Genomic DNA, 12,483 nt, shown 5'->3' with positions numbered 1-12,483 from the left:
TTCAAGTGTGAGATGTGGGACGACCACATCAAGTTTTGCTCCTGCAGCATCACGGCGTGCTCATTTCTTGATATCTTGCTCCTGGTGCTGCCGCACCACCTCTTTATCATACTCAACCTGCGCAAACCGCCGTTTACGCTCCTCGCCACTCTCATCCCTTTCACAAGCCTTTTTGCGGAGTTTCTGGCGTGAACTAACATCCAGAACATTTTCAATGTACGTGCTCGTCTGATTCTTCTTGTACATGAAATGAGAATTGAAATGCGATAATGACATGTGTGGGGCATGGCAGAGGGATGTGCGGATTGTGCCAAGGGCACCCTCATTGTCATCATTGGTGGTTTTCATGTGCGCCGTCTGTCATTGGGAAGGGGATGACTTATTGATTGCTCCACCAGTTGCAAACTCGGCAGAAAATCGAATCCATGTGTCGAGAGCCCCCTGGAAAAAGGCAACCAGGAGTTGAGGGAAGTGAGGATACGTTTTGCAATCCAGTGCAAGACGTTGAATAGCATAAAATGCTTCAGGGCGCTCGAAAGGCTTGCCGTCGAGTGTCAATGTCTCATAAGTAGCATCAGGTGCAAGAATTAGATCAATATCATTGATGATGTGATTAAGGTGCGAGATGACCTTCATGTGAATTGGTCCAAGGTCTAGGATGTTGGCTGTCGAGTTCCAAATTGTATGCAGGTATGGGTGGGTAATACATTGATTATATGTTGCCCAAGACATCATCTCCTGCTTGGTTTTGAGGCACGTGAAACCCCAGTAGACGTTGTACTTGATATTGGTGGATGTCCGGCTTTCTTTTTTCAGGGGGATGAGTTCAAGGAATGTGAGGTAAAGTGTGTCATTTACAAGATACTTGCACGCAGCATCACCGTGGCTATGATACCGTGTGTTGCTTGTGTCTGGCCATTGGATTCTGTAGCCAGGTTCGACCTCGAAATAATAGCGCAGTGAATCCTGTTGTCCCTTCTTGTCATCTTTGTGCCAGAAGACTGCACCCGCAAGTTCCAGGACTTTTTGTGCACCTCCTGTCGAAACCTGGATAGCACGCTGCTTGGCAGTTGACAAGCCTGCAGAAGATGCTGCAACGTTGTCCTTGTTCATCAATAAAACCGGACCCTCGACACTATTGTCTATCCACCAGGCACACATACGAGAATTTCCCCCTTTGGCAGCGTTAAGTTCTTTGTGCATGCAACAGCCAGCCCAAATGAAGAAGTCGATGTCATCCTTTTCGGACTGTGAAAGTGAATCAAATTGCTCCTGTCCAATTTGTACGAGCAGGTTGTGATGCGCATTGGAGTAGCAGCTCTGTTGTTCATCAACGCCAAGCCTATCCCACCCATCTATCCCACCTGCTTCATTTACGAGGGATTCTGTCATTTCCCAAAGGAGGTGTACGACATCATCTGGAGGTAAGGTGGCAAGGGCCCTCTCCCCTCGAACTTCTCGCTCACATGATCGTTTCCATTCAGTAAAGAGCCGAACGAGCTTTTTCTGATCTTCTGCATGATCGGTAAGCATCCCCTTCACTTTGGATGGGAAGTCACGGACATCCAGAGCACCTGCTGTACTCCCAATGACATCATTGTAGGTGTCATACATGTCCTCAATACGTGACTTCCACCCCTGAAGCTGTGTTTTGCTCTTGTGGTTCACCTCATGCAGGATACCAGCAAACTGAGTTGCAGCATGACCATCTGGCAACAAGTAAGTGATGTGATGGCTCTGATAATTGATGTTTTTATGCAATGTTGCATCTCCACTCAAAGTTACTCCTGTTTAGCAATTTTCAGACACAATTGTTCTCTCCGAATCACAGTAAGCCTCTATACCTTTTGCAATGTTCATCTCGTCAACAAGTTGAGCCTCAGCAGCCACTCCTCCCTCGGCCACTATTCGATGGATGCTGTGTCCACTAACAGAACCAGTGATCTCAACACCAAGTGCCTCCGCCACAGCATTGATGGTGGCATTAACACTCCGTATAGGTACATCTAGGGTGGCAACCATATTGCGCACCATGGCACGGGAAGTGTCTGTGAAGATGCCTTTCTCCTTTAGTGCAAATGAGTTTGTGGTGGCCTCTGTGCTGTGAATGCGTGTCTTCTTGATGGCGTGATGCTTCGCTGCAGATGCACGTGCTGCATGCATAGTCAGTGCACAGTTCCATTTCATGAGTGTCTTGTTACGACTCTTGAGGCGATTGACACTTTGTAGAGTGTCCGCAAGCTGTGCCTCAGCCGCCTGAGCTCCTGCTGCAATATCAGAGCTTGAAGCTTGCAGAGAGTGCAGCTGCTCCTGAAGACATGCAGCAGCATTGTCCTTTCACAAGGCCCGCTTGCGCTCACTGTGGTAACGCCTCTCATATGTCTTGGTCTTCTGACGTTGTGTGTCGAGTTGAATTCGCAGGTGCGCCACGATTGCAGGACTCGGACTGCTGTCCCTTGCACTAGTACAGGTCTCAGCAGGAGGACTATTCTCCTTTTCAACAGTTGTTCTAGAGTTTAAGCATGTAAGATGAGCCTTTTGTGTTGCGGAATGCCGTTTTACCGGGTTATAGCAGTCCCTTTTGACGTATCGGGGCTGCATTGGACAGTTAATCCTTTTCTTGACGTGTCGAAACGCATCGTGTCACATCATTTTGTGCTGAGTCAGCGCACTCATTACTGTGCTCAAAGATCGACTGGTTGCCAGCAGTGCAACCCCCCGCGTCACCCGAAAATTAGGTGAAATGTATTCTTTTTACTCCATCCTTGTATTCTATGAAAAAAAACTAAAAAAAACGGTGCATTTCATGCCATTGTAGTGAGTAATCCTCCCAAGGACAGCACCATTTACACTTTTTTCCCATAGAATACCTAAGTCTCGTTAATCCACGCATATTTCTCCATACAAACTTTCGGTCAGATTGTTGTGGTAGTGTAGTGTCAGTCGATCTTTTTATTGGACACTTGTTTCAACTCTACGCACTGCGAAGCAAATCACGGGCGGAGTTTAAAATTGACCGAGCGCTGCCCATCCCCATTATCAGACCACAGTGCTGTGTCGTCGTTGTGTGTACTAGAACACCCTGCAGGTCATGCATCATGCGAGATGGAGATCAATAATTTTGGGCTGGTTAATATCTTGCAATATCTTAGATATGTCGTGTAGATACAGATGCACTCATTGTGAGATGTCTCCGAGTATTTCATAGCAGGCTGGAATGTCGCTGACAATGACCAGACAGTGGTATGTCAAGCGTGTGGCGCACAACAGTCTAAATCGGGTAATATCTCAGTTGAGCAATTTTTGTGATGTGATTGTCCGCTTTGGATAGCCTTTTGGTGCACCTCTCTAGCACAGCAGCGAGGTGGAAGGACAAGAGGATCGCTTCGAATCACAATATGATTGCACGATCCAACATGAAGGTCATAAGAACTCTAGAGATACTGTAGTTGCATGAATTTCGAAAGAATGGTATATAGCTGTAGAATACCAGCAAGTCCATGACTTTGATTTACACGGGTGACGGCACGCACCTTCAATCGAGAGTCATCCGATTTCGATTTGTGCTCATCGGTCCTCGATTCAAGTGCTCGGAGCGACCTCTCTGTATGCGGTTTTTACTTCTTGCGACTGTCACACACACAGGGCATGAGTCAAAACTACGAAAGAAGAAGAAAATACAAACTCGATTCCTTTAGTCCTCCACCAAAATTGCGCATCATGATGATCGAAAAAACGATCATCATGACGAGAAGGACAATCGTGATTGCAGCTACCAGTATCGTGAGCGGCTGAAAGAAGGGTATATATTTAAGAACTCACAAAAAGTGGTAAGCGATTTCCAGTACAAGGCATAGTATTCCATCTCCCGGTTCTGAAGAACACGGAAAAGCTGAAGCATGTGAGGACACCAGTTCTGCCAGTGTACAGCAGATTTGCCAAAAATAGCTCACTTTGTATATGCAATAGGCTAGGGCACCAATACTTCCAAATATGAACGTTCCCATCATCCACTTCTTCTCGTAACGTGCGGCAAGGTGGCCTATGACGAGGAGGAGAATTGATGTCGGGGTAGCAGCCCAGGTGACGTAGTACTCCCAGTTGTGATTCTGGGAGATTAGCCATATGAATTGCACACAGAAACCGACCCAAAAGAAGACGTTGAACTTGACAAGGCATTCGAAAATCTGGTGCGTGGCATACATTTTCTGGATGCGTCGATCGCCACTGCCCAGAAACTTATACGCCTTCCAGCCGAATTCTTGGTAAATTTTCCAACCAAGAGCGATGTATGCTATCTCCGCAGCGGATATGACGACAGGTATCATGTCAGTGAGAACGTTCAGTGGTACATGCAGGATCCCGGCCGACGTGGTGGCCCAAGGTGTGACCGAGTTCTTGATTTCGATGATTTCAATGATGGCATATAACAGGAAGAAAAGGTTGAATATGCTGAAAACCAAGCATGAGGAATAGGCTACTGCAGGCAAGCAGTAAGATATGAGCTCACACGAGAGACAAAAATTGCAGGGTATTGCGTGCATACACTGCATCGACTGCCGTGATAAATTGGAAGACGCTGAATTTCAGGATCGTTTCAAATGGAGACGTAAGAGATGTTTAGACACATACTGAGCAAGCACGAATACGCTGAGATATACTTCCAGTTTCATGGAATAATCCGCTAATAGGACGAGCAAGTCGCCTTCGATGGCTAAATCCACTGCAGTCTCGATCACCACAGTAAGGACAAACAGCCGACATGGCCAAGAGTCAGGAAAAATCTGGACAAATGTCAGCGAAAGCCACCAGTATCAGTGAACAGCAGTACTGACTTTGGCCCAACAACTCCTGGTGTCAACCGTCTTCTCTTGCTTCAGCGCTGATGGGTAGCCATGGTTCGAGGGTTCTATTTCAACATCCTCCTCTGCATCATCATCAACCGAATAGGCTCCTTTCTGGTCCACGGAGAAAGAGTAGCCTTGTGAATCAGAATTGCCCAATGGGTGAGTCAAAAGGGCAATGGTCTGATGCCGTGAAGTGATTGAGTAGGGCTCCGTGTATTGGTCGGTGAGGTCGCTGTAGTCGTTATACTTGAAGTCGTCTGAAGGTGATAGATGAGGGTGTTGTGCGGATAGGCAGTCTGTTGAGTGGTCTTCGTGGGTGGTAAACGGGCATGTCATTGTTGGGAGACGCAAAGATTGTGGGATCCACTGTCAGAGCTTACAGGAGGGTTGGAAATGGCAGTGGACGCAGCCTTGACGAATCGTCATCGAGTACGAAGCATTGGAATAGTGACTACGCTTTGAACACCGTTTGTGTTGCCGTGGAGCACGGGGTATGACGGAGACTAACCAAGTGCATTGGTAAATGCAGTTGACATAGCCTTGAGAAAGCGCTCATTAACCCAGTATAGGAATAGTGAACATGCTTTCAACATGCTTTGTTGCCGTGGGGCACCACCAACAAAAGTAACAGATTCGTCAATGAACCAACATGCTAATTTACCTATTTTATTCTGACGCCAACCTGTAGTGCATACATTGTATGCACTTTGATTCAGCGAGAAAAAGGCGTTTGCAGGATTCTGCAAGCCTGACACGCACATCGTCTGATTAGCCAACACTCACATGTTCCAGGACAACATAATCCGAGGAGATCAGAACAGCCAGTGAAGTGTCGTAATCGACTGGAAAGACAGAAAGACAAGTATCTGTGAAAAGAATAAGCAGATGTCAACTGGCAAGAATTTTGAAGGTGTAATTACACTACGTGTTATTCTACTTGCACTTGCACAACGTATTCCAACATCACTTGGACTAATGGCCATCACGATATTGTAGGATGTAAATCAGCGCGATACCGAACCACAGAATAAAAGCCAATCGACCCGTCAAGACAATCCTTGGTACGTCCTTCATGAAAATAGCAGGGCGACTGTGCCAGCCACCACAAGAAACAGCCAGTAGTTTGGCCCCAGAAAAACTACAAGACCTGATAAAATATTAAAAGGTCAACGTGGAATCGCAATCGAACAGGTACACCTACAGCTCGCTAGAAACCCCCAAGAGAACGCTTTAACAGGGATATGAAATACTGGCGGACTGTTGTCTTTAGTGATGTGGAGGGCCAGGGCTCAGGCCCGCAGGCCCAGCCCTACAGAAGCCTAGCCCAGCCCGAGCCCAATGTCAGGGTTGGGCCAAAATATTAGGAAGCCCATACCCGCTCAAGCCCTGGCCCAAGCCCGGCCCGCACAACACTAGAAATTGTCTTCATTCATGCCTCTAGCTGTAGCGAACCCGTCAATGATACGCTTTTGATTCAGTCACTAGCGAGCCGTGTTGCACTTGTTCAAGTTAGCATGCATCTCGTGTACTAGAATGGTGTAAGCCCGTTGGCTTACCTGACTTCCCATAATCAACATAAATACTGTCCGAGATAATGAAGCGTGAGCTTTCATTATCACTGCCTTTTGGCGTAACGGTTAACGTAGGGACGACAGTCCCGACCACCCACAAATGGCCAAGCACGCAACCGCCAACCACCCACAACTTGTGAAGGCAACGGATTGGACGTCCTATGCAAAAATCAGCATACACGCATAGACAACAGATGACAGTAGAGCAAACGTAGAGTCCACCTTGCATCCAGTGATCCACCACGTCAAAACGGACAGTCTTTGATATTGGTGAGGACACTAAAAAATGCTACGGCAACTGCCGCCACCAGGGCTTGCTGCGATACTGCCAAATGGTGAGTGCGCATCAACAACACCTGTTGCTAACTACTTCGACCTTCGAACGTCTTCCAAACGAGCTACCATTGGAGTCAAGCGTTATCGGTCTCTTCACACTCAGTTGAGCGCTATCATCAAGCATTCACACTCTCACTACTTCGTCACGTCCGAGTCTGGCGTTCCATGCCACTTATTCGCTCCCAACAATCCGTTACACTGTAGCTGTCTATTGATTCCTCCGTTTTGGATGTAAAGTCCGGGGCTACCATACAACAGCAACAGTCATTTTGACACTTGGAGTCCGGAGGATGCTCGCTTGCAATGCAGTGAGTTTTATCTTATCATTCATTCAGCTTTCAGCTTTCTAAATTTTCATGCTGACAGGCTGAGTAAATGTATTGTATATCCTTGCCTGAGCATGAATGTTGGCGCTATTCACTCGTATCACAGACGAGACACGACTCACTCGTGGTGAACGGTTAACCATGTCTGTCAATCCATCTGTTTTAACTACTTACAAGCTACTTATGTACTACATATGATTAATGTAAATTATGATGCAAAAGCCACTGAATAGTCTACATTATAGCACGACTCTACCACAAGCTTCAATTTCTAGCAAGTACATAAGTTACTGTCACAGCACACCACAGCACGCCGCAGCAATCGCAGCACACCGCAGCACCAAATCGCAGCACACCGCAACACCAAATCGCAGCACACTGCGTATAAGGAAATAGGTGCTGCGGTGTGCTGCGATTGGTGCTGCGACAAGTCGCGGTCACTAAACAGGCCATAAGGCACAGAAGCAAGGTAATGTAAATGCTTTATATTAGTGCCCGAAGTGAGTGTGGATGGTATGCGCGTGGATTTATGGCTAGTTTGGAGGTCACTGGAAGGTAGAAGTACGCACTCACCGTTTGGTAGTATCGCACTAGTAGTCGCGACAGTTGCTACAGCAGTCACAGCATTTTCACGATGCCCCTAGTGGTGATTATGTAATATCAGATATTCTGCTTGCATATTAAAATCGTTCATCGTGCATATTTGTCCGTACCTTCACCGCAAGTTGACTGCTGTTGACTGCAAGGTCACCAGACCTTTGCGCACAGTGTTGGTGCCTTGACTTGAACGTCATTGGGTACTATTGTTGACATGTTCGAGTCGTATGACCCTCCGTCGGACTGACATCCCGGGATCGCCGCTTGCCTTACCGTAGCTCTACTCCCAGGCTCTGACTTACACCACTGGCTACCATGACAAGCTGCTCTAAAGGTGTTGCACTGATCACTGGTGCTGGTCAAGGGATTGGCCGTGCAATTGCTCTTCGCCTGGCCGCCGATGGCTTTGACATTGGACTCAACGATATCTCTACCAACAAGTCTAAGATTGAGGAGGTCGCGCAGGAGATAGCGACTGCTCATTCAGGACGAAGGGTCTGCGTACTTCTCGCAGATGTCACAGTCGAGGACGATGTTCGTAGTATGGTGGACAGTGTCGTGACTGAGCTTGGTGGTCTGGACGTCGTGAGTTCAATATATCCTGATCATGAGCTTCTCATGATCGATGTCACTTCGAGATGGTCGCAAACGCCGGTATCATTCACATCGGACCATTGGTGGAAAGTGAGAAACGTGACCTTGGGATCATCCGCAGCGTTGTACTTATTTTTCACTTGACTAGCTACCACAGAAGACTGGGAGAAGATCTTTGCAGTCAACGTCAGAGGGGTGTTTTTAAGCTACAAATACGCGGCTAAAAAGATGATTGCCTTGAATGAGACCCACAAACGAGGCCGACGCATCATTGGCGCCAGCTCTATATCCGGTAAAAGAGGTGCGTGTGTCCACGCGTAGTTTTTGACACACCGTGAATTCTTCCTTCACAAAGGTGATGAATACCTTAGCGCGTACTGTGCTTCCAAATTTGCAGTCCGAGGTCTTACCCAGTCTACTGGTATGACGACTATCTACGTTGGGTTACAATGATTTCTGACAAGTGATCATATGATAGCCATCGAAGTTGGACAACACGGTATCACCGTGAATACCTACGCTCCAGGACTAATCGTGACTGCCATGCGTGAGTGATCGCTGTAAATAAAAATCCCGCGTCATAAATGGGTCACAGATCTCGACCTCAATGCAGCGGCAATGAAGCTGAGAGGATTATCTGACCCTGATGTCTATGACGAAAATGTAAGACAGTAGGGCTGTTCTCACGACTTCACATTCAAGCATCTCTCCGTAGGCCAAGAAGAAGATCTGTGTCGGGTATAAGGGGACTCCAGACGACGTTGCGGGACTGGTCTCTTACATTGCCTCCGCAGAATCTCATTTTATCACAGGTAAGTATTATAGAACCTTTCCGGCTATCAGTCCTGATGATCACCAACCAACAGGACAAAGTGTAAGTACTACCTTGAGAGTCCGTGTGCACGGGGGCTGACAACTGTGCAGATCACGGTCGATGGTGGGATGCATTTTGACTAAATGATGCTGGTTGGCGGGGGGACTAAGACTCATATGTGCTACGGCCTGCAGTTGTAACAACTCTTGTACAGTAGGCATGCTCTTGGCTAACGCTCATAGACATGCCCCTTCATACGCGTTACCGTGCATAATATCTAGGTCCGGAAGTCTACATCTGCCAATGGTGCACACGCATATGCAATCCCTGAGTGATACACGCCAAAGAGCAGACACAGAAAATGCGGGCGTCAAAAATTAACATGTACATTTGGCGAAGCTTGTGAGCGCGATGAATCCGATGCAGTTTGAAAACCAGACAATGATGGGCGCAGGTTGCCACATCACGGTCCAGAATGGGTAGAAAAGTTTCGTTCGAGCACAAGGTGCTGAGAACTGTGACCCATCGAACCCTCTATTCACGCCGTTTCATATACACAGGCACAACCCTCCTAGCATCTAGGTCTTGGTAACCACGCGTCACCCAAAGGGATAGCCTTCTTCAGTCTGGTACCCCTTGCCGACCCATGTTCTCTGCAGAAAGCCCCGGGACGTCCACGATCGACCATATTTAGCAGAGGCAGAATTACATCCTTCTATAGTTTTCACGGCTACAATATCAAGGACTCACGAATTCACTGATGTCACGGTACTGAGTCTTGATCTCGCGTATCTCTCGCAACTCACATCGCTTCTATTTACCTTTCAGCCCTTAAGTGTTCACATTCGAAACGTATGTTTTTATCGCCAACGTCTATGCCATGTATTGTTGAGTAATTGAAGAGCCTCGAAGGTTTTGGGCAACAAGCAGTTGCGCCGCGCCGTTCCAGTAATCCCCCCGCTTGAGAATGCACGCTCTGACGCGATGGCCGAATCTTGAATAGCAAGGTAGCCTTTAACAATGTTCACCATAGTCGGCTACTACTGGACAGAGTGTTGCTGTAACGTGTAATGTAAGGCTAGTTGTGAGTTCGAAGGGGAAATGTAACAAGACGAAGTAGATAAGTGACGAGCGCAACGGCGAACGAGACGAGTAGAGTAAACGTATATGTCGAGGACTTTCTGCGATGGTTTTCGATCGAGCTTGGAGCGGGGAATCAGCGTCTAGGATTCTGCTATAGGTATGAGTGTACATGGGCGGTTTATATACGTTTTCGAGTACTTGGCTAGACCTGAATGAGAATACGAAGCATATGGAGAGGTGAAAATACTTCGGTGAAGCAAGGAGATCGTGGAGCGTGAGCACAAGGTGAGATAACGAAAGAAAGTGAAAAGGAGATGTAAAGGAATGTATCCGCGTGACTCGGATGCGAAGAGTGACGCTCTTCGCATCAGTGTGTCACATGGACGAGTTCGAACGCGTGGCGATTCGATCGTCTTCATTTTGAAGCGCGGTCGGGGCATAAAGGATATTGAATCCTTACATCCCCTTCCAACTTCGAATATCGACCGTCCTCGGTCGATCTTCCAACAAATAAACTAAAAGGAAAATCGTACTGTATAGTAGAGAATAGAAATGCAGATTAGGTAGAGAGGGAGAGATAAACAACGCATCTAGTTTTGTTCATTGTCGATACCTGCGAGAGCTTGAGGGTTGATAAACTGCGTGACTTCAAGTGAGGTGGGAGAGCGCGGGTGATAAGGGATAATTCGGAAAGCTGCAAACTTCAGTTTGGAGACGGAGCCGTCGACTTCTGCGAGGCGATAAGAGCCGCCTGCGGAGCGCGAGACTACAATCATTGGTCCAAAGTATCGTGGCTTGCACTTAGCATTTGCAGCTGCCTCGATCTTTTTGTTGAGGACTAGTACTAGATCTCCAGGCTTGAATGCATAATCGTGGATGGTGTTGGCGAAGCGACGCTTGAAGTCCTTGATTGATGCGAGACGGCTGTTAAGAAGTCGGTCGTGAGCGAGTGCGAGATCTTCGTCTCGCTTAGCGAGTTGAAGGGCCCGGGCGGCAATTAGGTCATTAGTTGAGAGAAGGGATGTGACATCGGGGAAGGTGAAGGTAGCGTTGACGAAATCGAATGGAAGTAATGGCTCAATACCGTGGGCTAAATAATAAGGGGAATAGCCAGTAGATCTTCGAGTAGTGACACGATCGGCCCAAAAGATATGGTGTGTGAGGGTAGGCCATTGAGTGATGTCTCTGTTGCATGCTTTTACAAGAGAGTCGCGAATAGAACGATGAGAGCGTTCAACGAGGCCGTTGGCTTTGGAGTTATAGGCAGAAATACGAATGTGCCGGATATGATACTTTTGGGCAATCCAATCGAGTGCAGCAATGAACGGGGTGCCATTATCCGTTACTATTTCTTCTATGGTGCCCCATCTGCAAAGAATTTCTTCGAATAGGAACACTCCCAGTGTTCTTCCGGTTTCCTTTCTCAACATTCTAAACTCCGGCCAATTAGACAGCGAGCAGTGTGCTTGAACAACGTAAGAATATCCATGTGCTGTGGGCATGTACATTGAATCCGTGAAGGCTTTTCTGAAGAGCGTTGATGGGATAGCGACTGTGGGTGGAATGACAACCTTCTCGATGGACCGGATTTGACATTGGTGGCACGTTTTAAGGTACCAGGTGAGATCTTTGTCAAGTGCTGGCCACCAGAAGCAGTCGGTGATGGTGCGTTGTGTAGAATAGAAACCTTTGTGACCAAGGTTATCATGGGCTTCGTGCAGAATACAAGCACGGTCCGAGCCGAAAAGTACCAGCTGATGACGTCCCGCCGAGTCTTTACGCCAGAGATGACTGCCTTGAGTGAAAAATTGATGTGCGCTTTTGCGGAGGCGGAGTCGGTCTGAGTCTGGAATAGAGGATGGGAAAGAGAGGGTTTCCAGGTAGGTCTTGATTAACTGCAGATCGTTGTCATGGCGAAGGGATATGCTATTAGAGGGGAGGTTGGGCTTGGAGTTGTCATGGTGCGGGGTCCTGGTAGTCGTGAGGATGAGAGTGCTGTGGGTCTTTCCAGGCCATGCGTCATCTAACTCTTTTGCCACCCATAGTCCACATCCCAAAATCTCATCTATCTCCTCTTCAACCTCTTCTGTTGCCTCGTCTGGGTATTCTTTGTCTTCGGGTGCTGAGGGTCGTCGAGACAAACCATCTGGACCAGTGTGTCATTTCCCTGGTATGTGGTGGAGTTTGAAATCAAAGAGGGAAATCCCGGCGATCCATCTGTTAACTGCCGCATTGGGTTGAATGTCTGGGTTGCTCAACATTCCCTTAATGTATTTGGCATCTACCTCCACCATGAATGCCTTTAGTCCGATGAG

The 12,483-nt window shown here is 47.6% G+C and overlaps 2 protein-coding genes across 2 annotated transcripts; one reads left to right on the top strand and one right to left on the bottom strand.

The window, feature by feature from the left end:
- Positions 1 to 3,366: 3,366 nt before the first annotated feature.
- On the bottom strand, positions 3,367 to 5,183 carry EDB91DRAFT_1340342 (uncharacterized protein; the record flags this gene model as incomplete). Its single annotated transcript, XM_041325708.1, has 7 exons — positions 3,367 to 3,630; positions 3,686 to 3,772; positions 3,823 to 3,892; positions 3,954 to 4,452; positions 4,511 to 4,579; positions 4,633 to 4,784; positions 4,836 to 5,183. The coding sequence occupies 7 exons, from the start codon at positions 5,181 to 5,183 to the stop codon at positions 3,536 to 3,538; spliced, it is 1,320 nt and encodes a 439-aa protein (XP_041169819.1). The 3' UTR covers positions 3,367 to 3,535.
- Positions 5,184 to 7,767: 2,584 nt separating this feature from the next.
- On the top strand, positions 7,768 to 9,436 carry EDB91DRAFT_1351294 (NAD(P)-binding protein). The gene is made up of 9 exons (XM_041326124.1): positions 7,768 to 8,262; positions 8,316 to 8,361; positions 8,420 to 8,572; positions 8,627 to 8,692; positions 8,750 to 8,818; positions 8,867 to 8,934; positions 8,987 to 9,083; positions 9,138 to 9,145; positions 9,196 to 9,436. The coding sequence occupies exons 1-9, from the start codon at positions 7,993 to 7,995 to the stop codon at positions 9,226 to 9,228; spliced, it is 810 nt and encodes a 269-aa protein (XP_041169818.1). The 5' UTR covers positions 7,768 to 7,992; the 3' UTR covers positions 9,229 to 9,436.
- Positions 9,437 to 12,483: the final 3,047 nt, after the last annotated feature.

The sequence above is a fragment of the Suillus paluster genome, assembly GCF_016628075.1.
Source record: "Suillus paluster strain FC165 chromosome Unknown EDB91scaffold_159, whole genome shotgun sequence".
In the NCBI taxonomy this organism is placed as follows: Eukaryota; Fungi; Basidiomycota; class Agaricomycetes; order Boletales; family Suillaceae; genus Suillus; species Suillus paluster.
Note: the sequence above shows the minus strand (reverse complement) of the source record. Positions and strands in the feature narration are given on the sequence as shown.

Excerpts from the sequence above, each read along its gene's own strand:
- EDB91DRAFT_1351294 (XM_041326124.1), top strand. The coding sequence starts at position 7,993 with ATGACAAGCTGCTCTAAAGGTGTTGCACTGATCACTGGTGCTGGTCAA. Across the intron at positions 8,263-8,315 it reads AGCTTGGTGGTCTGGACGTC|ATGGTCGCAAACGCCGGTAT; the intron begins GTGAGTTCAATA and ends TGTCACTTCGAG. Across the intron at positions 8,573-8,626 it reads CTCTATATCCGGTAAAAGAG|GTGATGAATACCTTAGCGCG; the intron begins GTGCGTGTGTCC and ends TCCTTCACAAAG.